The sequence below is a fragment of the Hyperoodon ampullatus genome, assembly GCF_949752795.1.
Source record: "Hyperoodon ampullatus genome assembly, chromosome: 20".
Classification (NCBI taxonomy): domain Eukaryota; kingdom Metazoa; phylum Chordata; class Mammalia; order Artiodactyla; family Ziphiidae; genus Hyperoodon; species Hyperoodon ampullatus.
The window spans coordinates 30,374,187-30,401,590 of NC_136933.1; the positions used below are offsets into that span (position 1 = coordinate 30,374,187).

At 42.8% G+C, this 27,404-nt stretch overlaps 2 protein-coding genes across 5 annotated transcripts in view; one reads left to right on the top strand and one right to left on the bottom strand.

Moving 5' to 3' along the window:
• MCPH1 (microcephalin 1) overlaps window positions 1-27,404 on the bottom strand; it is a gene marked incomplete at its 5' end in the record, with an annotated part of 223,245 nt that overhangs the window by 77,258 nt on the left and 118,583 nt on the right. The window lies entirely within an intron of this gene.
• The window catches only part of ANGPT2 (angiopoietin 2), a gene marked incomplete at both ends in the record, with an annotated part of 53,824 nt that overhangs the window by 4,280 nt on the left and 22,140 nt on the right, over window positions 1-27,404 (top strand). For 2 of the 4 annotated variants that reach the window (XM_079726511.1, XM_079726512.1), the window contains one exon: window positions 24,786-24,941. The exons of the other annotated variants lie outside the window; for them this stretch is intronic. In XM_079726511.1, coding sequence (XP_079582637.1) covers window positions 24,786-24,941 — 156 coding nt within the window. The remainder of the gene's footprint in view (window positions 1-24,785; window positions 24,942-27,404) is intronic. 4 annotated transcript variants of the gene reach the window in all.

Sequence of the window (27,404 nt, forward strand, 5' to 3'; positions counted from 1 at the left end):
CTGTTTAGACATTAGATAATCCATATAGTTTCCTTACTGTATTTTGAAAATTGGTTGATTTTAACCAATATGGTCCTCTACAGTTTACAAACAGGTTGTAATCCAGGAGTTTATCTGTAAGCCAGTTACTGTACTATATGGAACTTGAAGAGGATACTAATCTTACAAATGGTGATCAGATGCTCAAGCTGGCCCATTTTTTTTATGGGTTAAAATAGTGCTTATTTTAATCCATAAAATAACTGAAACTTTGTATATTTTTAATTCAAGAACAACAGTTCCAATCAACCCTACCACCATATGGATAACTTAACAATAAAATAAAAATATGAGAGTAATATATGGGCCATGTAAAATTACAAAGTCAAACCTTTAAAACAGTAGAAGATAGGATGTAAAATTCTCCTTCCTCTTAAACTTCAGCCCCTTTCTTCAAGATGAACACTTAGAGATGTATACTAGCCCTTTACTGTGACAAATTTAATATCAAAATAAATGAATTTCCTTCTTCTTAAAACCTGTACAGTGGTATTATACAGTGATCAGAATCTTTTTCTTTTTTTTTCTTTTTGGCTCACAAGTGACATGAAAAGAGGTTGAAAGAAAGATTTTATTTAGGGGAAAAGAGCAAAATTTGGAAGACTAAGGAAAAGGAGAATATGGACTAAAGGGGTGTGTGTATGTATTAGAGAGAAAAGGAGACATGGGGGGAAGGAGAAAAAGGAGAGACTACCTGTGATGGAATCTATCACCTATCAACACAGGAAAGGGACCAGTAAATGGGATGGCTATTGTGACAAAAAGGAGGTGGCTTATATTGTTCCATATTCTGGACACCAAATGGTACCAGGGCCTGGACAGCTGTGGATTTCCTGGGTTGAGATCAAGAGGGTACAGGCAATGAATCATGAACATGTGCAGGTTGTTTCCAGATCAGATGCTCATAGTTTGCAGAGCATCTATATTACTTACTGATAATGACAACTCATCAGACTATTCTGTTATAATAACTATGAACATATATACTTATAATAATTATATATGTATACATACTTATTATAAATGTATACAAAAAGTATATATTATATAACATTATACACATCTATACCTATAAAATATAAATATGAGTCATCTATCTATATATATATGTCATATATATATATACTAAATACTGTGGATTGTGTAGTACTGTAGTATGTATTTATTGAAAAAAATCTGGGTATAAGAGGACCCGTGCAGTTCAAACTCATGTTGTTCAAGGGTCCACTGTGTATGTGTGTGTGTGTGTGTGTGTATATATATATTTTTTTTTTTTTCTCTTTTCACTACATCCTTCTTTGACTTGAAGGAACCTGATAATATTTTTCTTCTAAATTTTTCTAGAACTTTTCTGATAAAAAGAGAGCCAGTCAACTTTCCAGTGACACTTTTATCACTAAAGCAATAGTAGTTATTGGGGGATGGCAATCAAGTGGCACTGAACAATTTTAAAGCACTTTCCATACCTTACCTCATTTAGTCCCAGAAACACCTCTAGAACACAGACATGGTGGATATAATCCCACCTATTTAAAAATCACTCATGAACACGGGTCAGGGAACATCAGTGTGCTCTGCAGTGTAGGAGTCTTGCATGGGTTACCCAGAGAGGAAAAACAAACACGGAAAAGCACGCACATCCCTCCTCTGACAAAAAGCAGACTTTTCCATGGGGCTGGAAAGACCGCAGAAGATCACTGGGAGAAGTGTGAGTGAATATGAATATCGTGTTCGCTCTTAGCTCGTTAACATAAATGAGTGAACACTGCTCTACCACTCCCACTCCTTTTGGGGTGTTTCCAGGTCAGGGCAGGCGTCACTGAAGTTCATTTATTTGTTCAACACATATTTACTGAAGGCCCATGTGTGCCCAGGCAGTGCAGTGCTCTAGGTGCCTGGCGCGAAGACAAAGACTAGGGTCTGCCCTGGTGGGGATACGCGGCAGTACACCACCGCATCCTGTTGGAACGCGGGGGTCAGACGGTGATGAGCGCCCCACAGAACATCGGGTGAAACGAGACGGGCGAGCGGGTGCGGGAGACGGGGAGCGCTGGGGGGTGAGGGGAGGCGGCGCAGCGCCAGCCGGCGTGGTCACGCCGCTGCAGCCTCTTCTACGGAAGGACGGTCGACTGAAACCGCGGCCGGAGGCTCATTCTTCCTGAGCACCAAAGCCATCAGTAATAGGCGGATATCGCAGGAAAGAACACATATACAGAACGTGCATTAAAAACATTATGTATAATTCCAGCGTTCTGAAATAAGCACCTGACTACTCGGTACATAAATATGCCTATACAGGGATGACTATTTTATTTTATTTATTTATTTTTTGGCGGTACGCGGGCCTCTCACTGCTGTGGCCTCTCCCGTTGCGGAGCACAGGCTCCGGACGCGCAGGCTCAGCGGCCATGGCTCACGGGCCCAGCCGCTCCGCGGCATGTGGGATCTTCCCGGACCGGGGCACGAACCCGTGTCCCCTGCATCGGCAGGCGGACTCTCAACCACTGTGCCGCCAGGGAAGCCTATCTATTTTATTAACAATAAAAAAAGAAGAGGGTCTGAGAGGTTAAGTGACTTGGTTGACATCCCAAGTCAGTAACAGAGGCAACTGCCACCACCTGTGAGTCCTGTCTTAGGACAAGCACAGGTGTTCTGGGGCACAACCAGGTTGCGGACAACCTGGTCATCAGGTAACATTCGCAATCCTTCCTATGTGGGGTTGGTGCCAAAGCTGCAAAGAAAAAAAAAAAAAAAGCAATCGGGAATATCCTGTGTGTAAAGTAATCACATGAAATTCCACTCTGTAGTTCAGAAGAGTAAAAGCAAACTATATCATAACCAAGAGAAAGTATACAAATTCTTACAAACCGTACATACAGTAACAACCCTTCTCTGGAAGTTGACTGAGGGTGACAGCCTGAATTTCCCAGGACCACCTGGAAGTCCAGGCAAATAAAATTCAGTCCCTGGAAAGTAACGTGTGACCTGCCCTACCCTCTATTTGATTTTAAAAAACAACTAGGGTGTATCTCTCATTTAGCATTCTACAAATAGATATAAACAAAAATACCTTGACGTCATGCTGTTAATGTTTAAAATGAGAAAGTAATGTCAAGCTCAACAATTTGATGTAAACTTTTGATTACAGTAAAAAAAAAAAAATTCATGGGTACTGTTTTAGAATAAAACTTTCCACATTTACCAGGATTAAAATGACTGTTTTATATACGGTTTGAAAATAAAGGGATGAGCGCTCCTCAGCCACCTGAACTGAAAGTCAGGTGTGCTAACTGTCTGTCTTTAAACATTTTAATTAGATATTTTGCCTATGAAATCACCTTTCTTTCTTATCCTAATCTTGGCATGCACCACTGATGTGAAATGCACTAGAAATCTCTGAGAAGTGGGCCTGATCCTTTTACCATCACCACCCTTTCAACCAGCTAAAACCATTATCCTGGCAATTCAACTCGAACCTAATGAAAACCTTTGTAGGACCCGCCTGGGGGGGTGCCTGGCCGGTAATTACTTTCCTCCAAAATCAGCCTCATTCCTTCCTTTGAGCACCCTTTTACCCGGCTGAGAATTACTTTCAGAATCTTTCTATCAACCTGACAACTTAACACTACCAAGTATTCACTTCCAATGTTTAATACTTAAAAAACTAGCAATCAAGCAAACTAAGTGTATATATTAAGAATATAACCTGTCATTTAAAAAATATGTGACTTTATATTTTTTCATGGACAATGGTGATTTTTAAGGGAAGAGATATTCAGATACAGAGGTCTTGGGAAATACACTATTTTATTGTGTTGACACAGTTTCCTAGAGTTTTCCATGGCTTGTATGTGCTGAATATTCACAATAGTTATTGGTCTTTTAGGTAGAGAATATTAATCAAGCCTTAAAAGGAAGCAAGCGTTCAACCTCTCCATTTCTCGATTTTGTTACATTCTATCTAGACCATATGAACACTTTCTCACATATTAAGTCTTCTTGATGTGAGAGGGGCTATTCCACCGGGGTGACTTAATCTACTGATTAGCCTGGTGACACCTGCCACCGACATCTCCCCATCTTAAGATAAGTACTCAGGACATACATATTAGCACCTTCATTGTGACAGTTCCAGCAAATTGCGGGGATGAAGGTTAAACCGAATTGTGGGTCAGCCTCTGTATGTCGCTAATTAACATTTAGGAATGGTCTGAGCATGCTTCACCTGGGAGATTTCCACTTTGGCCGCCAGAAGCACACCCTGGTGGTTGGGGTCAACAGCAAAGGTGTCTAATGTCATGAACCCTCAGGAAGCAGGCCACGCCCTTTGGTATAACCTGCTGAGTCGTGTGGGACTTGGTAAGGACAGTTAGTCTGACAGTCTTCCTACACCAGGAGCTGCTCCCTTCCCTCTGTCTGGGGAGCCTCTGGGGCCCTCAAGACCACCACCCTGAAGCAAAAGGACAGAGGTGAAAAAAACTGAGACCATTCCAGGGGTTTCACTTCTGGCCCAAGGCAGCCCCAGGAACTGAGCCAAACTAGAGCAAAGGGAATGATGTGTTCCCGCTCTCCTGAGTTTGGAATAAAGGGGTTCTGTACCAAAAGAAGAGATCTCCTGGACACACTTGGTCAGATTCCAAGAAATCTAAATCTAAAAGAAACCGTGTTTACGCGTGAAGTCCATGCCATCACTGTTAACAAGCGTGCCTTGGGGCGGGCTTGTTATTTTCCTGCGTCTCTGTGTCTCCATGAAACAACGATACAGCCAGGCAGAGCTGGCTAGGTTAACTGGTGCAGGCTGAAGCTACGGAATGCAAGCTTTTCATTTCATTTGGTCCTCCTTATAGGTAGCAAGTGATAGTTTTAAAAAAAAGACTGAATTGTTTAGAGCAGTTTTAGGTTCACGGCCAAAGTGAGGGGAAGGTACGGAGATCTCCCACGTGCTCCCTGCTGCCCCCCACACGTACAGCCTCCCCGTTACCAATGACCCCACCAGATGGTACATTTGTTACAATCAACGGACACGTCATCACCCAGGGTCCACAGCCGATAATCAGGGTTCACGCTTGGTGGTGCACGTCCGATGGGTCTGGACGAACGCGTACCGACGCCGGATCCACTATTCCAGAATCACGCAGAGCAGTCTCACCGCCCTGAAAGTCCTCCGTGCTCCACCTCTTCATCCCCACCTCCTCCAACCACTGACAGCCACCAATCTTTTTACCGTCTCCATAGTTTTGTCTCTTCCGGAATGTGATATAGTTGCAACCACACAGTATGTAGGCTTTTCAAATTGCCTTCTTTCACTTAGTAAATGACTTTCTTTTTTTAAGCATGATGAACTGTACATTTGTTTAGTGACCCCTTACCTTGATTATTCAACTAAGTTATTAACTAGCTAAAACCCTCACAGTGTACCTTCAGAAACGTAAGGTTTTCCTACCCACAGCAGGGACCTCAGGGGATTATTACGTGTTTCAAATAGGATGATGAATGCACAAGTGTGCTGGAAACTGTAAGATGTCACGGTACTCAGGGACTATCATTATAATTCATTTTAATAACGATACCAGAAACATGCTGATCAAGTTCTGTACTATTATCTCACATGAAAGATTGTAACTCCACTCAGTCTTATCAGGTTAAATGATCTGACTTTATACCTCAAGGCACATCTTCACTCTGTAAGACAATGAACTTCCTTTCAACATGGAAAAGGACAGCTGCTAAGTGTGCTTGTAAAAGGCCCTGATTATAACAGGTGGCTGAGTACCTCTCTGTAGAAACACTCAGCTCCAAAATCGTACGTGGCTTCTCCTCCTAAACCACCCTACTTGTGCCCCATTGTGCTTACAGGTAATGCCATGAGCCCATTAAAACAGTCAGACTTTATGGTTAAACTTATTATTACCACTTCAGCTTTCAGTAAGCTAAGAGCAATGTTACTCTTCTGTATGTTCTGTTTTTATATAGAAGACAATGGCAGGAACTATATGAATATTAAACAGCGGGTGGTCTGGGGTTAACTAGTCAACCTGCACATCTTGGTAGAAAAGATTCAAAATTCCTAAGAGGTATCGTTTCCTCTGGGCTCCTGCAAGCATTTTCTCTGCCATTAGACTTGTAGAATCAACAAGATATTATCAACTCTTGTTTATTTGCTGGATAATTATAAACATTAGTTTGAAGATAATTCAAGAATTCTTTTGAGTTTTATTAACTACTATCTAGTCTTCGGAATCTTGAAAAATTATTACATACAGATGTAGCTTCAAATTTCTCTAAGCAAAATGGTCTTAATGGGAAATACTTGTACAAAAATGCTGCTGGAGAGAAGATATTTTGCTGAGTAACATAAAATAAGCAGATTCCGACCACAAGCCAATTATCTATGCTTAACATTTGGTTTTTGTGTATGAAATTCCTTATTATTTTTAGCTACTAAGGAATAGGTTCTTAAATTTCCTAAAAAAATAAAATAAAATAAACTTATTCAGTCTTAATTCAAGAAAGTATTAGTAACAGGAATTCCTGACCCGAACTGGTTTTAACCAACAGTGAAATGCTCTTAAAAGCAGTGATGGTTGGGATAATTATATTACAAATTAAAGAATCAACACTAATCAGAACACCACCCCCTCAAAAACAATTGTTCATTTGGGGATGTGTAATTAAGTGTCCATATTTTCCAATACGGTTCCCTTCTCGGTTATGACAAGCACAATAAATCTATATGTGCTTTCCCTCTAACTGGACGATGTTTAATATGTATCGTTTATTTATTGCTACATGATTAGCCTGCCCTATGCCACTTAGGTTTCACAGTTGTAGTCTGATAGTATGCTACTTTTCCTTTCCCTTCCTCACCTGAAATACCACTACCATTAAAATAAATGGTCTCTGGATGAGGGGGAAAAAAGGATAAAAATATCTGGTGAAGAAACAACTCTCTCTACTTATTTGGGACCCTTCCTCTATCCATTTCAATTTTAAGTGATTCAAAATCCTAAACCGGGAACACAGGTCAACCACAGCAGCTGTGGAGATAGCCCAGCACCACTCCCTCACCTCTTCCCAAACAAGGGGGGGCTTTCGGCTCTCCTTTGACGCCAGCATACTTTGCTGGTTTCTTTAAAAAGTCTACAGACTTCTTGCAAAAAGGATACTGTTCATATGACAGCAGTCACGAGAGTTCAAAACAGAGAAAGCCTCTTTCTCCCCTTTGTGGTGGTGTAGTTGTTACTGTAAAGTGACAGAGGCAGGATGCTGCCGGTTGTCAGGATAGCAGCTGGCATTTACCAGGTGCACATGACCTGGTGACATCAGCTCGTTTAATCTCGTGACAGCCTACTGAAGGTAGATACCTTGTTCTTTTTTTGAAGAAACTCAAGCTTAGAGTGGTATCAGATGGCAGAAAGTTAGCAATACTAGGATAATTTCTTTATTTCCGAGCTTCTTATAATAACACATCTTTTTGTGTGGATCACTTCACGGTGGTCCCCTAACACCTGCCATTCTGATACTATACACAATGGTCACACCCTGAGTGTGTCCACCGCCAGGAGGAAGAACAAATACTGGAAATTGCGAGAAGACCAACTTGGGTTGATGTTATTGTTTTCACGGACCCCGGGGAAGGCTGAAAAGTGTTGAGATGTTAAGTGACTTGCTAGCTTCCAGAGATGTGAGCTTGCAGAGCAGGGATTTAAACCCACGTCTGTCCTGTTTCCGAGCACTGTTCCACCTCCTTCCAGCTCTGCTTTCTCACTCTCAGGACTGGAACCGAGGCTGATACGCAGAACAGTCAAACCCGGATGATCTGAGCCTCCATAGGAGGGCGACGCTGCACAAATGGCAGCTGCCGTCCTTTGGCAGCTCAGGACACAGCAAGATGGCGGCTGCTGAATCTGCACACAGTGGCACACACATGGCTCTGTTTCCAGACATAGCGAGGGACTCATGAATAAGCAAGTGAATAAGAAACTGAAATGTAACTCTTCCCAAGACAGCCCTGTCGGAGTAAGGGACGGGCAAAATAAGAAGCTTGGAAGAGCAGGAACTCGGTCCATTCACACATACACCTCCGCTCCCCCAAACCCTCGACTGGACCAGGTCAGCCCTTGCTTTCCATTTACTCAGAGGCTGGCTTAGACATGCCTCAGACTCTGAGCTGGCTCTGTTTTATGGAAGCCAGCACTTTCTTCTTTTTTGAGGTAGAACCGAGAATAAGATTAACAAATCCGAAGCGTGCACCTTGATGACAGATGTACACACCTGTGTAATGGCCACCAGGTGGCTCCCTCCTGCCCCTTACCCTGAAGCCCCTCCCCTCAAGGCTGGCCTCTATTCTGCCCTCTGCCACTACAGGTTAATTTTGCTAAGTTTTGTACTTCACGTAATTGGAATACAGTATGTATTCTCTTTGAGTCTTTCTTAAAAATTATTATTTCTGTGAATCATCCATGTTGTTGTGTGTATTAAAATATGCCCTTTTCCATTACTGTGTAGTGTTTCCTTGTAGGAGCATGACACAATTTATGTGCCCACCGTATTACTGTAGATGGATACTTGTGTTCTTTTAGGGAAGTTGACACTTCTCAACTGGACAAACCCAAGTATTGTGTATTGTCTTTCTTGTATCTTTGGAACCTGTACAGTTGGATTGACTTAAAGCTTCCTTGAACGATTTCCAAGACTAATCTACCTTCTAATGAAACCTGCTCTTCAGAAAACATTCCATACGTTGCAGAGTGGTCTTGGTGTTTATCCCTGAGGTGCTCAGAAAGGACTTCTGAGGGGTGTTTTAAGTACTGGTCAAACATAATTCCGTTAAGGTTACAATGGGAGGCTAACAAAGAGATAATTAAATAGTACAGCAGACACCTGAGGAAAGAAGGAGCCATATAAACATTCAATGGAAAAGAAAGCCTGGACATAAAATACAGGCCTGACCAGTACGACCTGCCATTCCCTCTGGCCTTACCTTCGCCTCTCCCCTGACAACACCTTCTTTCCCAGCATCAGAGAGAGGCGGTTCTAAACAAAACCATTTTCCAGACTGGCGCTTGCTTTTGGGAGCACCAGGATTTTTCCTTTTTCAAGTCTTTCTAAATGGTATTACACTTTAACACATATGACTTACGGTCATCGTTATGACAGCCCATTAGGTGTACTTTCTACATCATGGGGCATGTCAGCTCCTCTCTCCACGTGGGCGGCCTGATCTTGCTTCCTGAGCAGTTATGGGGACCACCAAGACCACAGCAACGGGGCCATGAAGAACCAAGAGATGCTTCCCTGAGGTCGGCCGGAGTTGAGCTAGTGGTCCCCAGGGAGAAGGATTAAGATGAGGGTTCATACCCCAGTTCTGAGTTTACCACTGTCATTTTCAGGAGGTTTCCAAGGCTAGCATGGACTTCTCCCCCCAAAGCCAATCTCACTCCAGGAGACCAATGGTTTAGGGGTTCAGGAACAATTAAAAGAGGTCTACACATACCACCTGAAAGTGCTGGGATGCAGGATAGGCGTTTTGGGAAAAAAACCTTCACTTAACTTCTATCTTTGGCCTCCTTAAGCCAAAATGCTCCCAGAGTCACTCCAGGAGAGGGCCACGATTCCAGTGGAGCCAACCACTCATAATCTGAGTCCCAGACAGCAGCCAAAACTCCAACGTAGGTCCTTCCGCCGAGGGCATTCAACAAAAATGCTAAGCCACAGAGTTTAAGCTGGCATGTGGACCACGTGAATTTGAAACCAGATTTCTACGACTGAGGGAAGCTTTCAAGAATTCACTACCACTGATAAAATTAAACCGGCCTGTAGGCGTCAAGACCAAATCACAGCAGTGACCACAGTGATTTTTGGTTAAAAATAGGGGTAAGATGACTCATATTTTGATGGAAACAAACAAGTGAACCCTAACAATAGGAAGACTTCTGCCGCTGTTCCCTGCTTTCCGTGTGAGCCCTCGCCTCTCATTCCCACCTCCTGTATGAGCCCTCACGCCCCAGCCGCACGTGCATGTGAGCCTGTTGTGCCCACTGACTGCTCAGTGACATGTGGATCTTAAGTGACTTGTGTGAACGACCGTCATGGGACTCCGAAAAAGACAAGGTGGTATGCTGCACTCTCATACACTACCCCTCAGAAAGCACTCACTGATACAAATACACGACCCCCGAAAGATGAAGCAAAGTGAGTCAGCCATCCTCTGGTGGCTCAGAGTGATGCTGGGGCCCCGCCCCTTACTGATAGAGAAATCTCTCTTAAAATGATTATTTTTTTTCCCCTTCAAATGGTGAGTAAAAATTCAACATTGCAGAAGAAAAAGTCAATCCTGAATGACATGCTTTTTTTAACTCATGGCAGTGGAGTGAAAGGGGATAGGAATTTTCCACTAGCTTCCACTGGAATGGACGTGCATGCAAGGCAGCAGGGTTAGGGAGACGGGGCAGACCTACAGAACTGAAACTAATTATGGGAAAATGACTCAAGTCCCTCGTACTTTTACCACAAGCGTTTGAAGAATCACACTGAACATTTGGTGTTCAAGTAAGCTGGCCTTCTCTGTGCGCCATAAAACTAGTTCAACTTTGAACGAATGAGGGTGGCAGGCGTGCAAACTGTAAATTACACGCAGAAATGGACGTTACTTTTGTGAGACTGGCACGCATTCGGTACTTCCACTGCACCACCAAAAACACATCGGCCTGAGGCAGCCACGCCGTCCACAGAACACACGCACCGTGTGCTCTAAGAAGCTTTCTCCCCCAGTGCACGGTGCTTACAAAAGTTGTTAGCCTGAAAGCAGACACCGGGCCAAACAACAAGCTTGCAAGAAGCGTGGCTGTTTTTCTGAATGGTTTCTGAGGTTGGGAAACTATTCAAGTACACATCTTGATCAAGATCTTATATGATTTACTAAGTCTTTTTGATTTACTGGTTTTCCAATAAATATTATCAAATCATAGGGCAACTAAAGGCAGTATCTGGATTGGGCTTACACCCTACCAAATGCAAGGTTCCATACAGGATGTTCTAAAACTCAAGTAACCCCAAATACTTATGGACTCTGTTTGCCAGTTAGGCACTGCCCAGCTTCTCAAACTTCAGAATAGGGTCGGACACTGCCACCCCCATTTTAAGTTCCATGCTGACTCTTGTAGCACTCTTGCTTTTAACAACAACAAACCACTAAAAACCCAGCTTTGCCCAGTGGCACCATCTAACAGTGTTGAAACTGAGCTACTTTGGGCTACTAATTCTTCCAGTAGCTGACAGATGTTAAATATTGTGGGATTTCCCTTGAATATTTGAACTGTCCCCAGTGTTCTTAGTAGTTTGCTGCAGGGACCTGGGGAGGCTTGGCACACAGCTTGGGAACCCTGATTCATTCGTCCCATTTGATTTTCAGACGAACGTAGCACAGAATGCATTTATATACCCATTTTATCAGTGAGAAATCTGAGGTTAAAAAAGTTGACCTGGTAGCTAGTAAGTATGCAGCTGAGCTAGGATTCACACCCAGGTGTGTCCGAGTCCCAAAACCTGTGCCATAATGATGGCCCTACAACAGCTTCAAAAATCACACATGTAACTTCTCTCCAACCTGAATCCAACACAAAGCTACCTTATTCAAGTTTTTATAATGCTGCTGAAAAGCAGGAGCTGCTTGAATTGGAATAACTCAAAATACAATTAAATTCAATAGATTAATTCATTTATTTTACTTTTCTCAGAGCAATTTTGTATTCATCCCAATGGGTAGCACAGCTATTCAAACGATAAATCATTTTCTTCCTATACTTGAAGCCACTGAACTCCATCAAAATGCAACCCATGACTCAGACATTTATTTATTTATTATTTATTTTTAGACTAATGGGAACTGCATGAATTCTTTCTCGGTCTTCCGAGAGCAAATGCCTTTTATGCTTGATCCGGAAAGAATTGAGTTTAGGAATGTTAAATTACTAATTTACCTAACTGAATACTTTTAACCCTCTTTGGGCAGCTGGAACGGTTTAATCTACACTCTCTGCAGACAGTCACTTTAAAACCACTTTTTCAAAGTTCATTTCTTTAGGCAATACTTAGGTACAACCAGATGAAAGCTGCAGATGGAGGTAAATAAAATCACTTATAGTAACTAGGGTTGTAGTGTCATGGCAAAAGTTATCAAACATTTCATTTTTAATACCCTTGCCTTTAAAAATATTTTTACTGAGGTCTAAAACACAAGAAGTGTATACAGTGTACTAACCTTAAATTGACAGCTTTGTGAACTCTTAAAATATGAATTTACTTGTATAACTAGCGCTGGGATCTAGATATAAAACATTTCCGGGCCTCCCTGGTGGCGCAGTGGTTGAGAGTCCGCCTGCCGATGCAGGGGATGCGGGTTCGTGCCCCGGTCTGGGAGGATCCCATATGCCGCGGAGCGGCTGGGCCCGTGAGCCATGGCTGCTGGGCCTGTGCGTCCGGAGCCTGTGCTCCGCAACGGGAGAGGCCACAACAGTGAGAGGCCCGCGTACCACAAAAAAAAAAAAAAAAAAAAAAAAAAAAAAAAAAAAAAACATTTCCCACACCCAGAAGGTCCCCTCATGCCCCTTCCACAAGAATAATCTCTCTTGCGCACACCTAAATGCCTCCCAGCCAGAAATCATTATTCTGACTTCTGTTACCACCCACAGGTTCAGTCTACTCTTGAACTTGATATAAATGGGATCATACAGGAGGTGCTCTTTTGCATGGGTTCCTTTTGCTCCACAGGCTGCCCGTGACGTGTTTAATTGTACCAGCGATCTGTTATTTAAAACAATTGAGATGTAGTGCACTAACACATCAAACCAGTCCCCAAGGAGCAATATTTACAAGTCAAAATAATAGTCTATTGTGAGAAAGAAAGCAGTGAAAAGTGCTCACAAAGGAATATTATTTAGCAGTTTCAATTTGGTATCATATGCTTGGCCACAAAACATTCCCAATCCTCATGATTTGGGCAGCTCAGCAGGTTTTACATTGAGCAAGTTAGTGTGTAAGAAAGGTTCATTTTATGACAAGGTGTAAATCTATATGGGTGCCTATTTATTTATGTATTTTAAAAATTTATTTACTTATCTATTTTCGGCTGCGTTGGGTCTTTGTTGCTGTGCGCGGGCTTTCTCTAGTTGCGGCGAGCGCGGGCTACTCTTCGTTATGGTGCGTGGGCTTGTCACTGCGGTGGCTTCTCTTGTTGCAGAGCACGGGCTCTAGGCACATGGGCTTCAGTAGTTGTGGCGCACACGGGCTCAGTAGTTGCTCCGCGGCATGTGGGATCTTCCCGGACCAGGGATCAAACCCGTGTCCCCTGCATTGGCAGGTGGATTCTTAACCACTGAGCCACCAGGGAAGTCCCTGGGTGTCTATTTAAATGGTTTCCTTCTCAGAGTGAAATTTTATTCAAAAATTAGGATGATAAGTAACTAACCATGTAGAAATATAATAATGTGCATTTAAAGTGACATCTTCACTTTATGGCCAAACTTTGCATCTCTATTCTTACTTAACCACTGGAGAGAAAATGACTTCCCTACACACGAATGACATGCCGCTGAAACAAACGACTGAAATAAACTCCCTCTAAAAATGAGTCAGAAACAACACCATCCCTAGAACTGGTATTGTGTAAAGAGAAGATTGATACAACATATATTTTGTAGCAAGACACTCTTATTTTGGGTCTGGAGGTCTTGGAAGATGTAATTAGAAGGTCACTGATTTGTCCCAAGTCATCATCACTATTTGCAGCTCCCAGTGGAGGTTCTCTTCTTGCGGGACCAAACTTCAGCCGTCCGCAGCTCTGAGGGCCTGCGAGCCACAGCCAGAAGGGGGACATGCGTAAAGCTTCCCCATGGCCTTCCAAAGTGAACTGCAGTCCCAGCTGGACTAGCAAAATATTTCATCGGTGAACAGTAAATACTTTGATATATACTTGATACAGTTATCAAATTTCAGATCAAGAAATAAAGATGAGGGCCTCCCTGGTGGCGCAGTGGTTGAGAGTCCGCCTGCCGATGCAGGGGATACGGGTTCGTGCCCCGGTCTGGGAGGATCCCATATGCCGCGGAGCGGCTGGGCCCGTGAGCCATGGCTGCTGGGCCTGCGCATCCGGAGCCTGTGCTCCGCAACGGGAAAGGCCACAACAGTGAGAGACCCGCATACCACAAAAAAAAAAAAAAAAAAAAAAAAAAAAAAAAAAAAAAAAAAAAAAAAAGAAATAAAGATGAGTTATAATTAGTAAAAAATAAAATTAAAAAGCTGTACTATTCTATTTGCCACTTAATTTGGTCACTGAATATTGTTCTCCTTTTGTTGCATTGTTTTCGATTAGAAAAAAATTTTTTTTCTGTTGATCAGGTTTAAAATAAGTTGTTAAAATGCTTAAAAATGCATTACAGCTTTAAAGAGTAATATGCAAAACATAGCCTAATTAAACAAATAATCTGTATTTCTAATGTGAGTTTAAAAAAAGGATTGATCACTTTTTAAGTTTCTTTGCTTTTGCAAAGCGTAGGCAAGTAATACGATTCCTTAAAGTATGCGCACACAGGCCACTGAATTATGTAAATAAATATAAAAAATGAAAACTTTATTGGCTTTAAACCCTTGAGAGGACTGAACCAGAGGTCAAATTAGAGATAATCTAATATATTAGAAGAGGTAAACTCTCCCTCCTTAATGGTTCAGAAAAGCATGAACTTTAGCTGCTATACAATCATAAAATTAAAAAAGCTGCAGCTATAGCTTTATGAACATGAAAAGCAAAATGAACACACTTGTCTAAATATTTCCCGGCATTGTTACTGCAGCAGGTCTGACTAGAGCGTGATGCTGAATGAAGCTCTCCATTTCCTCACCACACACAAGGCACCGTCACACACACTCGGCTCTTAGAAATGTCAGTCAGTGGAGAGAGTATACACATACATGTTGTATCCATTTATTCAAATCCACTGTAAAGTAGATAGAATGGTTTTGGGGCAAGAGAACATGAACAGTTCAAAAGAGAGCTACCAGCTGTACCGAGAAAATACCGTAAGAACACATTTTTGCTGATGGTGGGTCAGTAGTACACCATCATATACAAGGGATGGAATATTTTATCGCTGTTTTCATGCAAATCAATCTAGTGTACTTTGGGCACCTTCCAGTAGTATCCTCGAGTTCTCTCCGTTGGAATTCTCTCCACCTTTTGCTAGCAGAGGAGATAAAGCAGCAGAGGGGCTTGGCTGGAGTCTGTTCTGCTGCTCAGCAGGGTGTGCAAGGCCCAGTTCTGACATTTCTCAAGCATTCCCATCTGCATTCCCAACGCCTCCCCCCCCCAGTTCTTTTAAAGAAACAACACAAGCTTCCTGCCTTCCTTATAAAAAACTAGTGTGTCTTGAAAGTATCTTCAAGACAAAAATCATTTAAATTCTTTAAGTCTCTTCCCTTTCATAGCCGTCTAGTATAGTAATTGTGACAGTGTACATTTATTTCATGTTAAAAAGAGAAAAAAAAAAATCTGCTTTTGTTCCAAAGATGATCACCCTACCTTGTCCCTAGAAATCTACCCAGGATTTTTGCAAACCCACAGAATACAGAAAGAGCAGAAATGGGGTGGGCATAAATAACCTTTGCGATCTGAATACTTCATCACAGAAGTGGAAAAGTAACACTGTTAACACTTGGTAGCAAAGTTTTCAGGTAAGCACAGGTACACCAGTGCAGTGGTAAGAGTCCTGGACTGGGCACTGGGTCACCAGGGTTTTAATTTTCACTCCACTACCAGCTAACACTGTGACCCAGGTCCTAGAATCCTCATTCATATAATGAGAAAGTTCAGCAATGTTATTGATTTCCAAAGCCTTCCTCCCCACCCAGCTTTTGAAGGTCTGTCACCCCAAAGCCAGGTGACAATGGATGGATATATCTGTATCTACATTTATCTCCACACCTGAGGACATATGTATGTTTATAAATATGTATGTTCATGAATATAAACAAAATGTTTCAAAGATTCTGCCTGCCGCAGAAAGACACTGAAATCATTTACTTACCTTATTTTTTTCTCGGTGCACCTTAATTTCAGACAGGCAAGAACACTTTAGTTTCATTAAAAAAGAAATCCTCAGTATACTGTCATCTAAATTAATCAAATCTCGTTCCCAGAGCTGAATTTCAACGGCTCCCATTGTAATAACTGACAATTCAGTCCCTTTTATAAACGAGAGAATAGTCGCATGTTCCCTTTCTACCTCTGTAGGAAGCATCACTTGCATACCCTAGGCTGAGAACAAAATATCCCAGGCACCAGACCAACGAAGGAGTCTGCAGAGTGTCCTCTGTGCCGTCGGGCATTTGCTGAGGTCGAAGGGAAGTTCTCTCAACTGCTTTGGCCTGCTAAGCTCATGTTCCACCTTCAGCAGATGGTGATCGGTGATCGTGGCCTCGGTTTTGTCTCCGGCTCCACCCTTTCTCCAATCTGTCATAAACACTGACACTTTCAGGAGAGCTGCTTTCACGGCCGCCCTCTCAGCAATGTTACCAAACTGCACATGCCAGGGCTTTAACCCAATGATCGCACACGACCTGGGGCCTGGAGCCGCTCACCTTGGCCTCACCTGCCATCACAGCACAGTCAGGTCCACAGGGCCGCGGGTGAGGCTGTGAGTGCTCCGACCTGGGGTTTCTGCTCTGTGAATGAGGCCCGGGGTCGCCCCTTGCTTCCAGGGAACATCTGGAGACCACGGCCAGTCCTCTGGGCCCCCCTCTGCCAGCCAGTCCCACAGGGAGCAGCCAGTGGACGCCCTGGCGTCCTGGATGCCCACTTCCCGTCTGACCCCCAGCCATGGGGACGCTGGCGCACCCGCGGGCCCCTGCGGCACAGCACGCAGCTGGGGAGCTGATGCCGGGGTCGCCCTGCCCCACGAGGGATGGGAGTGCGCTCTCTCTTGCCCCAGGCGGAAGGTTCTGAAACACATTTCCTACGGATCCTCAGAAGGTCCTGTGGGATTTCTCACCAACGCCACAGCGGTGGTCAAGGGTGTCCGCGTGTGTGCCGGCCTCCTCCACCCAGCTTCCCTCGCCTGTCCCCCTAGGCTGCTCCCTGGGACCACTTCCTAAGTAAACTTCCTGCATGTGTGCCTTTGTCTCGGGCTCCGCTTTGGGGGAAACCCAAGCTAAGGCAGCATGAGAATCAAAGGAGATTAAACATATACATATAGATACACATAGAAAGATAGATAAGATATAGATATAGATACAGATAGGCGTTTTACAGGTGTCAATTGCTATAACTAGCCTTGCTGTATATAAGTGTATACATGACCTAACAGCATCTGCTGCATTTTATTTGCTCCTTGACTTACAAGTATCTGTGAGTGCTGTGAACCAGAGCTCTAGCAGATATTTGGGTAAATATGTATGTACGTTAAGAGCCCTCTTAAGAGCTGTACCTTGTGTAAAACATGACCCCTTTTCCTATATGAAATGCCCAAACAAATTTATGTTGCTATACCAGCCTCATTATGTTTGCATAAATTTAAAAGGGATGCTATTGATGAAAAATAGCCTTTTTATCAATAGGAAATGACTGGAACATTTTGAGGGGAAAAGTAGATTTTCTCCTTAGATTTTGGAGTGATGGTAAGGGCAACATACAAAGAGGCAAAGAGATAGTGTATGTGATAAAAAAAAAAAAAACCAATTAAATAATGAAAAGGAATATATAGTTACGCCCACAAATAAAAGCAAAGACATATGACTTGATGGAGCACAGATATACTGGTGAACTCAGATTATTTACAACTTTATCTGTTCCAGGAGGAGGGGGACAAGCTACGAACTTCAGTACGGCAGCAACTAGTGACTACGGTGCTATGCCTTATAACGTCTTCCAAGTTTACAGTCAGCACAGGGCACACTTTTAGTCTCTCTGTACTAGTGAAAATAGGAACGGGGTTATCTAGACACAGGATCAGATAACAGAACGTCATTCACAAATGATAAATGTAGTTATGGAGGACAGAAGCAGGTGTGCTTATTAACCACCCAGAAAACCTGTGCCGTCAGGGCCTTGCTTCCCTTGATATCCTGTCTGCCGGACCCTGGAGAGGACAGAAAGGGCCAGAATGGAAGGCAAGTGGCTTTGATATGGGCTCTTCTGGGAGACATGAATTCAAGTATGGCATCAATACAAAAAGGACATGGAAAGACTCCCCAGCTCATGGGGTATTTGAGCATCATCTCCAAAATGTGGAGCAATGCATTTGCCCCTAGTCCCCTGCAAGGTTTGAGATGACAAAGGTTTGCCTGAGACATGCATCTCCCAGCCTTTCCCCCTTTAACATCTGCATCTCTCCTCAAACACTGCTGAGGACACAACTGCTTGGGCAGTCAAATGTCCAGATTAATAAACAAAACAAACCAAACCAAAACAAACCAAAACAAAACAAAACCTTATATGGAGGGAGAAGAAAGCCCAGTTTTGCCACTTTTCTGTCTGAAGACCTCCAAAGACGTTTTAGTTTCCTCATGACAGGGACCCAAGAACATTAGGTCATAAGCCTTCCAAACAGAATATCCCTTGATTTAATGATCTTGCATTCACGTTTCCAAACTAATTATCGGAGCAAATGTTTTGCTCGTTGTTCCAGTGCGGATGGCTGGAGAGTGGCTTCAGGATCGCTGTATCCCAAGCAAAGAAGAACGTAAACCTGTAGTATTAGGAGGTTTAAAAATCAATGAGACAAAACAAAATGTTTTTGATATCGAATCGCAACACACAAGGACATGGGGCTCTTTGAAGAGAGCGGGCAATGGTGTAGCATCTGCCTGCAGAAAGGGCAAAGCCTCCTGGCAAAGGAGATGCAGACAAAGGCCGGAGAGATGAAGCAGCCTACGTGGCCTGGCACATCCAGGAGGCAGGTGAGCACAGGACGTGAGGCAAGGAGATCACAGGGCACAGGCCAAGAAGGGTGTGTGCTGCGCTTTGCCTCACAGGAGCAGGCACAGTGCAGTACGTGAGCTGCAGGGGATCAAGCTGCACCGAGCACCCTGACCCTCAGGTGGGAGGAGGCAGAGGTAGGGGCTGCGTCACAACCCAGAAGACAAAGGAGGGCAGACCTTGGTGGGAAGAAGGGATCAAGTCAGAGGGATTAGTGAGGTAGGAAAAAACATCCTTTTTTGGGGGAGGGGGGTGTGAGTGGAAGAGACAACAGTTCTAGTATCTTGTTTCCAAATTGAAATGCTATAGAATAAAATGTTTCCAGTGAAACCTCAAGTTATTTGTTAACTTCCTAGGGAAATCAGGTTATTCAGATGGACAAAACCTGATGAACTAAAAGGCAACCGGACACGGAGCTTTGTTTAAGTAGAAGTGATCTCTCAACCAGGACCTATATAGTTGGTAAGGAACCAACATCAAAATCTTGAAGTTAGGGATGATTTTTGTATACTATCTATGTTCTCAACCAGGATCTATATAGTTGGTAAGGAACCAACATCAAAATCTTGAAGTTAGGGATGATTTTTGTATACTATCTATGTTTTCCTGTCCCCAGCCAATTCTGAGATTACTTTCCTTTTGGTACAAGAAGTGATGATGATAATCTTGGTGAAAAGGAAGATGGCCAGGGAAACACTTTGGTGTGTAATCAATCTGCCACGGTTGCTTCGTAAATGGACTTATTTTTCCTGTCAAATTATTTTTCCAAATGTTTGGGGAGTAATGAAAAACCTCAGGACATATTTTACATTGAAAAAAATATATATGTCTATGTTGTGTTAAAATATTTTCTTCTGGCTGCTTGAATTTCAATGTGTTGCCAACTTTTGAAAGATGGTGTTTAGGGTGTAATTCTTTTTAGCGAATAAAAAATAATATCAAGCAAGAATCTATGCAACTATAAGCACAGCAATAGCCTTACGAGGTTCATTTAAGTTTGGATAATCCATCTGAACCCGAAGGAAACAGAAACAGCTCAAGGACCCACACATGGAAGCATGCTTGGACCATTAATTAGGACGAGGACAAAATGAACGTCCACACAATTCTTTCTAACTTGTAATGGGAGCCTTTCCGAGGCACTTGGACCCACAAATGGGAATCACTGCCTAATCATCTTCAGACGTGAGGGCAATGTCAAACATTCCTGCAAAATATGAGTATGTGAAGCCACCCATGTGAAACGAGAAAGAACCATATCCCTCCCTGGGGAGGCTCAAGTGTCTTGGAACTGTTTTGATAAGAGTGGCTAAGCGCAAACAGCAAGGACGGGAAACTTTTGCAGGAGGAGAGTGGGGGCAGGACGCTGCCAGGGAGAGGAAAGATCTCGTCTGCTTCGTAGTCTTTCTTGTGCTGAGACCTCCTTATACTCGAGTGAACTTTCACTGGGCCGATTTCTGTATTTCTGGGTTTCAGTTGCAGACAATTAAATACAGGAGATACTAAACAGAAAGACGTTTTTAGGCAACAAACTAGAAAAGAACTAATTTGTCAACCTCAAGAGTTGGGGGAATTTCAAAGCACATGGATCCGTGTGGATCAGCCAAACTGGCTTCATTTCCAGATTTGGTCTTATGCTCAGGCACATGCAGTGATTTAGGGAAAGCCTGCATTAAATGGGAAATTTTCACACTACATAATGAATGTTCAGAGTCCTTCTCTCTAAAAATTACTACTAGTCTTTGGGGTGAAAAATACCCATTTGTCATGTCCCAGGAGATAAAAATCGTCATTGGTAGTCTTCAAATCTAGGCTTTTCTATTAGTAAAAATAACCCCCCCACACTTCCTTAACTGTGTGGTAGGTGGTCTATCTTTTTCTTTAAGGCACTGAGAAGCTGGGACATTGGAAGGCACGCTCACATCAATTTTGGGATGTACCACTTCTGGCTGTTAAAAGGCAGGAAGTGCGCTGTGCCCTCTGGGTTTAACTACCAGTCTGCTCCAGGCACCCCAGCCCAGAAGTGCCCATGTGAGACTGGGCACCTGTGGTCCATGGAAAGAGATGAACACAGTAACTGAGACATGGAAGTAACCAACAAACATCAACTAGAGTTACTGTGGTTGTTACTGCTGCTACCGTTTCTGGGACTAAGTACGTTCTTAATTCTTAGAGTACTCAACTGTCATGTCACCCACCTCTCTTAAAACCTTAATTTCATTTTGCTGCATCAAGTGTGAAAGCACAGATCTTGTTGAGAATCAACACAAAATATCTGATACTTGATATTCCTGTTTGTGTTTTACTTTTCTCCCAGAGACTTCAATTAGTTAGCAATTGGGTCAGTATCATAGAGGATTTTACTTTTTTTAGTTGTATATATTATATAAAGAAACTATATACATATATACTATATATAATATCTATATACACACATCACATGTATACAGAGATCTGTAACTTGCTTCAGTATAAGATTAACCTCCTCCCCGCAACATACCATACACATATACTTTCACACACACATAAGTCGTACACAGACTTTGTCATCCTGAAAAGCTGAAAAAATAGTGACTTAAAAAGCATTTACATTCTATTGTTTTCAAGCTGAGAGAAAGATATGGCCATAGAGTTAAGAAATTTTATTTTAAAAATTCAGGTCTTTTATGTCTTAAAGTTCTTGAATCTAATTTTAAATTGGAACTTGACTTTAAAATGTCAAATTATAAACAATCCTCTCATGTGTCTTGTTGATTGTAACCACATTTGACTCATTAGTTCTACAGTCGGGGTTGAGGATGATGAAGGATTCATTTTCCCCTTCTAGTTATGCAATTTAGAGCGAAACAAGATAGAACCGTTTTTATTTAGCTCTTAAGTGCTCAAATCAACAAGAAGATTCAGACTTACTTCTACTAGTTTGTAACTTACTACTTCAGAGTATGTACTTAAACCAAACCTCAGCTTAAGTATATCTTTAATAGTTCGAAACTTCCCAGAATAAGTCTTTCTAAATATTATCTTTGCTGGGTGTTAAGAGTAACTAAGACAACTCTTCTGGATGACTTACATAGCTTTAACTTTAACCTCAAAAATTCCATTATTCCCATGGTAGTGAGAGTGAGAGAGTGAGAGTGAGAGAGAGAGAGAGAGAGAGAGAGAGAGAGAGAGAGAGAGAGAGAGAGTGAGCGAGCCGACAGCGAGGGAGGGAAGGAGGGAGGGAGGGAGGGAAGGAGAAATTACAAACTTCTATCCATGAGCTGTTTTATATCATGTATTTAAATCGTAAAAAGTTACAATTTTTAAAAGGTGGGGGAAAGGGGAAAGGAAAGACTGAATTAAGAAAGAAAGACCACAATCGCCGAAAGGCCTGAGCTAGTCAGTACGAGCTAGTTAATAAAAGGGTAACAAGGGTTATCACACTTCAGATTATATGAAGTCTAGACTGTACATGTTTGTTGGACTGCCAAGCAGTAGTACCTGACTTTTTTCCTACGGTGTTTTTTTCTATTTTGACCACTTCTCATATTGAGAAGTAAGGGCTTCAACTACAAGATTTTACAGATGATCAGGATTCTAGTAAGTGTCAGTCTTCATGCTATATTTGATCTGCCCAAACCAAGGGAGAACCAGGGGGTGACTGTGAACCATCAAGATAACCAGCACGGAGGGAGATGGGCAGTGCGTGGGATGGAGCTGATGCAAACCAGCATGGAAACAGTAACCCTACAGCTCTCACACTAACCCCAACCCTGCACCACCACTCAGGGCACAGTGTGTAAGCTGCACCAACAAAGAAGCCCTTGATTGTCGGGGGAAACTCGACCCTGTCCGTTCCATTTTCTCACTCTTATAGGCAGAAGCATAGAATTACTCAGGGGTTAACACTTTAGGAGAAATAAGGTTTGATGACTAGCTCTATGAATGGTTTCTCTGCAGAGAATGATGAGTTGTAAAGAAAGGCACTATAAGCAGATTTTGTTTTTAAATAAGCAGTTTGATAATCAACTTTCAATTATCCAATTTAATAAAAAAGTTTTTTGAGTTATAACTATGTGAAAAAGAAATGAAAATAAAAATAAGGTTTCTGTCCTCATGACCTTATAGTTTAGACCAATGACTGGAATTGTGGCTTCCATGATTGGATCAATAAGAAAAACAAAGAAAGAAAATGAAATTTTAAGTACCTGGAGTTACACATGCACAATGCCTTTAAAAGCAGAGCTTAATTAATCCTTAAAACACTCCTCTAACCAAATCGAAACCCTATTATATATACGAGGACACTGTGGCCCTCCCCAAAGTTGGGCAACTCACCTAGAGTCCAAGGAAAATAGGAGAGCAGGTGCGCACAGCCTGAAGCCCACACGTTCCTTCCCACACACCTGGCTGGCCTGCATCTGTATTCTTTTTTTAATTAATTAATTTATTTTTGGCTGCATTGGGTCTTCATCGCAGTGCGTGGGCTTTCTCTAGCTGAGGTGAGTGGGGGCTACTCTTCGTTGCAGTGCACGGGCTTCTCATTGCGGTGGCTTCTCTTGTTGCGGAGCACGGGCTCTAGGCATGCGGGCTTCAGTAGTTGTGGCTTGCGGGTTCCGTAGTTGTGGCACACGGGCTTAGCTGCTCCGCGGCATGTGGGATCTTCCCAGACCAGGGATCGAACCCATGTCCCCTGCATTGGCAGGTGGATTCTTAACCACTGCGCCACCAAGGAAGTCCCTGCATTTGTACTTAACTGTATATTTTTACTGCCAAAGACACAGGCACCTATACCCATGGCAGTGAATTAGCTTGTTGACGCTCTTGCATGTAAGCGAGTGTTAAAATGAGCAGGCACGCCCTCGGTCCATGGGAGAAGAACCAATCCTGACGGTCATGTGAGATAATGAACGGACCAGACTAGGATTAAGTCTGCCTGATAGAGAAAATGACAAGACCGTGAAAAATGCACACCTTAGAGAACTGAACAGGTCTAATGTGTGATGACCTCAGTAAGAGGGAAGGTAGGGGGGTGGTCACTGCCGAATGTGGCCCTGAGTTACAGGGAAAATCCAAAGGTGCACCCCTCCTCAACCTCTATCTTAGAGAGTCTTCTGAAGCCCGTATTTTGAGAAACCGCAAGTCTAGAAAGTGGTAGAAATAGTGATGCTTCTTCGTACCAGATTTTCATTTCCTGCGTAACGTGGATGCAACACAGCGAAATCCTGGTGGCCCTTCCTGCCGCACGGCACGGCCATCTGCCCACCTCTGAGCTGTGGTTTTACCACCTCCCTTGCCTGTGTGCACTTCCAGGGCTGTCTAAACCGTCTGTCTCCCACACATGCTGTTACTGGGCTGCCAGATTTTGAATTAACATCAAATCACACTGTCTTTTACTGCTATAGTGATAAGAAAAACCCAGCAAGATTGCAAAGGCAGAGCAAGGCACAAGACTTCCAAGAGGTGCTTTAAAAAAGACAGGGAGGGCTTCCCTGGTGGCGCAGTGGTTGAGAGTCCGCCTGCCTATGCAGGGGACGCGCGGGTTCGTGCCCCGGTCCGGGAAGATCCCACGTGCCGCGGAGCGGCTGGGCCCGTGAGCCATGGCCGCTGAGCCTGCACGTCCGGAGCCTGTGCTCCGCAACGGGAGAGGCCACAACAGTGAGAGGCCCACGTACCGTAAAATAAATAAATAAATAAATAAATAAATAAATAAATAAATAAAAGACAGGGAAACTAATTAGGAATAAGGTTTCTGATCATTCGACTCATGACCGTCTTCCTGACACTTGTTCTTTTCTAGCTTGAGAATTACATCCAGGACAACATGAAGAAAGAAATGGTGGAGATACAACAGAACGCAGTGCAGAACCAGACCGCTGTGATGATAGAAATAGGAACCAACCTGCTAAATCAAACCGCAGAGCAGACCCGGAAGTTAACTGATGTGGAAGCCCAAGTAAGTAGTGAAATAGGAAACACAGAATGGCCCAGCCAGACAAACACTAGCACAAAATCGTTACCTAATGAAACAAGGGAAAAGCAGAGAAAGCGCAAGGGTAGAGGAAAAAAGGATGAATGGATAAGAACTTAAGAATTTGTGTCTAGATAGAAATGTAAAGTCAGGAAATATATTTTCATTTTTCCTACTGAAGTTACATTACCTTTATTCTACTGAGCACGTACACACCACGTTCATGTTCTTCACACTTGACTACAAGAGAGATACTCCTCTGCCTCACTGGTATCTTCTGGACTTGAGATAAACTCTCCATTTCTGAGCCCCTCACTTTTGTGTGCATCTGAGACATGAAAAGCACTGAGGCAGAGTGCTGGAAGCTTTGTGCTTAACCCGAACTCTTGAGTTAAGATGAAAGCTAAGTCTCACAGAACGGCCAAAACAATTCGTGGGGTGTGTTTGTACAATTTGTGGTGTGAATTTATAGAGAGAGAAGCAAAGAGAAGAGTAAGAAGACGTGGTTGAGGCACAGAGAGTGTTTAGCCACCAGCCCAGAGCCTTGAGTTCCATGATTAACTGGACGCACGAATCTCAACAAGGCACTAGCTTTCCCTGGCCTCCGAGGTTGGGACTATGAAATGGGGGGGTGCTGGCCAGCTGACTGACTGCCAACTTCCCTTTTAGCTTTAAGATTCCATGAGCTATCAATTAATAGTAGTAGGAAAGAAGAATATGGAATACGAAAATATTAGAAGAATAATAGGAAAACATTAAAACAAAATTCATCTGGAGCCATGCTGAATGACAAACAATATGTGACCCAATAAGAAGAGTCCGGGTGGGGGGAAAAAGTGCTGCTGGGGGTATTTACGGAGATGTTTCAAGTTCAAGCCTTGTCATCAGTGAAATGGCCTTCTGGGTCCTAACCGTAGCTTCTTTATAGTCTTATGAAGTTAGTATCTTCCAACCCTGAGTTATAAATAATGCTCAAAAAAAAAAAAAAAAAAAAACAAGTATAGATTTAATTGTAAACGATCCCCATGACATATTATTCTTATGTGCCACTTAAGCTAAAAGACCAAGAAATGCCAAAACATCAGTCAGGAGGGGATAAGAAATAAGGGAAATGATAAGCTTTCCAACTGTAATAAGCCCACGTTGAGAAGGGCACCAGCATTCTTTCATTGTCTCTCTGAGAACTACTGGATGAGGTAGAGAGAACAGGAGGGGGGTGGTAGGAGAATAAAAGATTTTTATCTGAATATAGAATAAGAAGTTATTTGCTTACCATATCTTTCCATAACATCAGAGCAGTTTAGGACAAATATAAATACCTTACACAACAGGTCACAAGGTACTGAAAATCGTAATCCTCAGAGGTAATAAAATACAAAAAGGAGAAGACACAAAAATCTAAAAGTAAATGTATCAATATATCCATTGTCAATTGTTAGAATAAATTAGTAAAGTTTAGGTCACATCCCACCTTTGGGTAGTAAAACTGATGAGCAATTAAGCCCTTCAAAAAGCTGTCCTGGAAGTATAACATTGCCTATGGTTCAGATAAGAGAAATAAAAAAGTATAAGGTACAGAGCAATGATGCAAATCTTTGCCATCCTGTGTAAGTTAGGCTTACTAGCATTTAATGAGGTTTTGTTGGGCCACATGATATAAAAAATCTATTGTGAAACTAGATATCACCTGATCCAGGATAACAGGAAAATAGGAAGATGGCTGGAAAGAAAACAGCCTGTAATGTCCAACTGAACACATTAAGACGGCGGAACCCAAGCAAGGACATCAAGGGACCGAATTACGTACCAACTTACTTAAGGCATCTGCTGGGTAGTTACTATGTGAAATGGGTTAAATCCAAACATGAAAATTTCTGATACGAAAATTCTTCCAGCCTGTCAGGGTGTCAGACTATTAAACCAGACTGTGAGGGGTGGTTGGAGGCCTGAGAACTCAGAGAGAACAGACAACCATGTGACCTGGGTAACTTAGAGTCACCTGCAGCTGGAGGCCTTCAGAAAAGTGATGGAAAACATCGCAACTGGTCCTGGGTGGGTCAGGACCCACACGCCATCCTCCCACCCCTCCCCCACTGAACTCATTTCATAGCTCTTAGGAGCTAAATAGAAGACCAAGTTTCCAGGTCCTTCTATCAATCACCAACACAGAATGTCTGGGCCCCAAAAAGATGTAGGCCAAATCTATATTCCGGGTGTTAATATTAAATCACACCCTGAGGTTGGCCAATGCCTTCTTTCATGTGCAGAAGTGTTCATGGTATGAAGGCATCCAGCTTTGACTAAGGACCAGACCGTCCCTAAACCTGCACGGTGGGGCTGGGCTGCCGCTTTCATGAATGACACAGACCCCGAGCAAACAATGCTTCTTTCAAGGACCCTCATTCTGGGCAACAATTCTGCCTGACACTTACACATGATGTCACATCC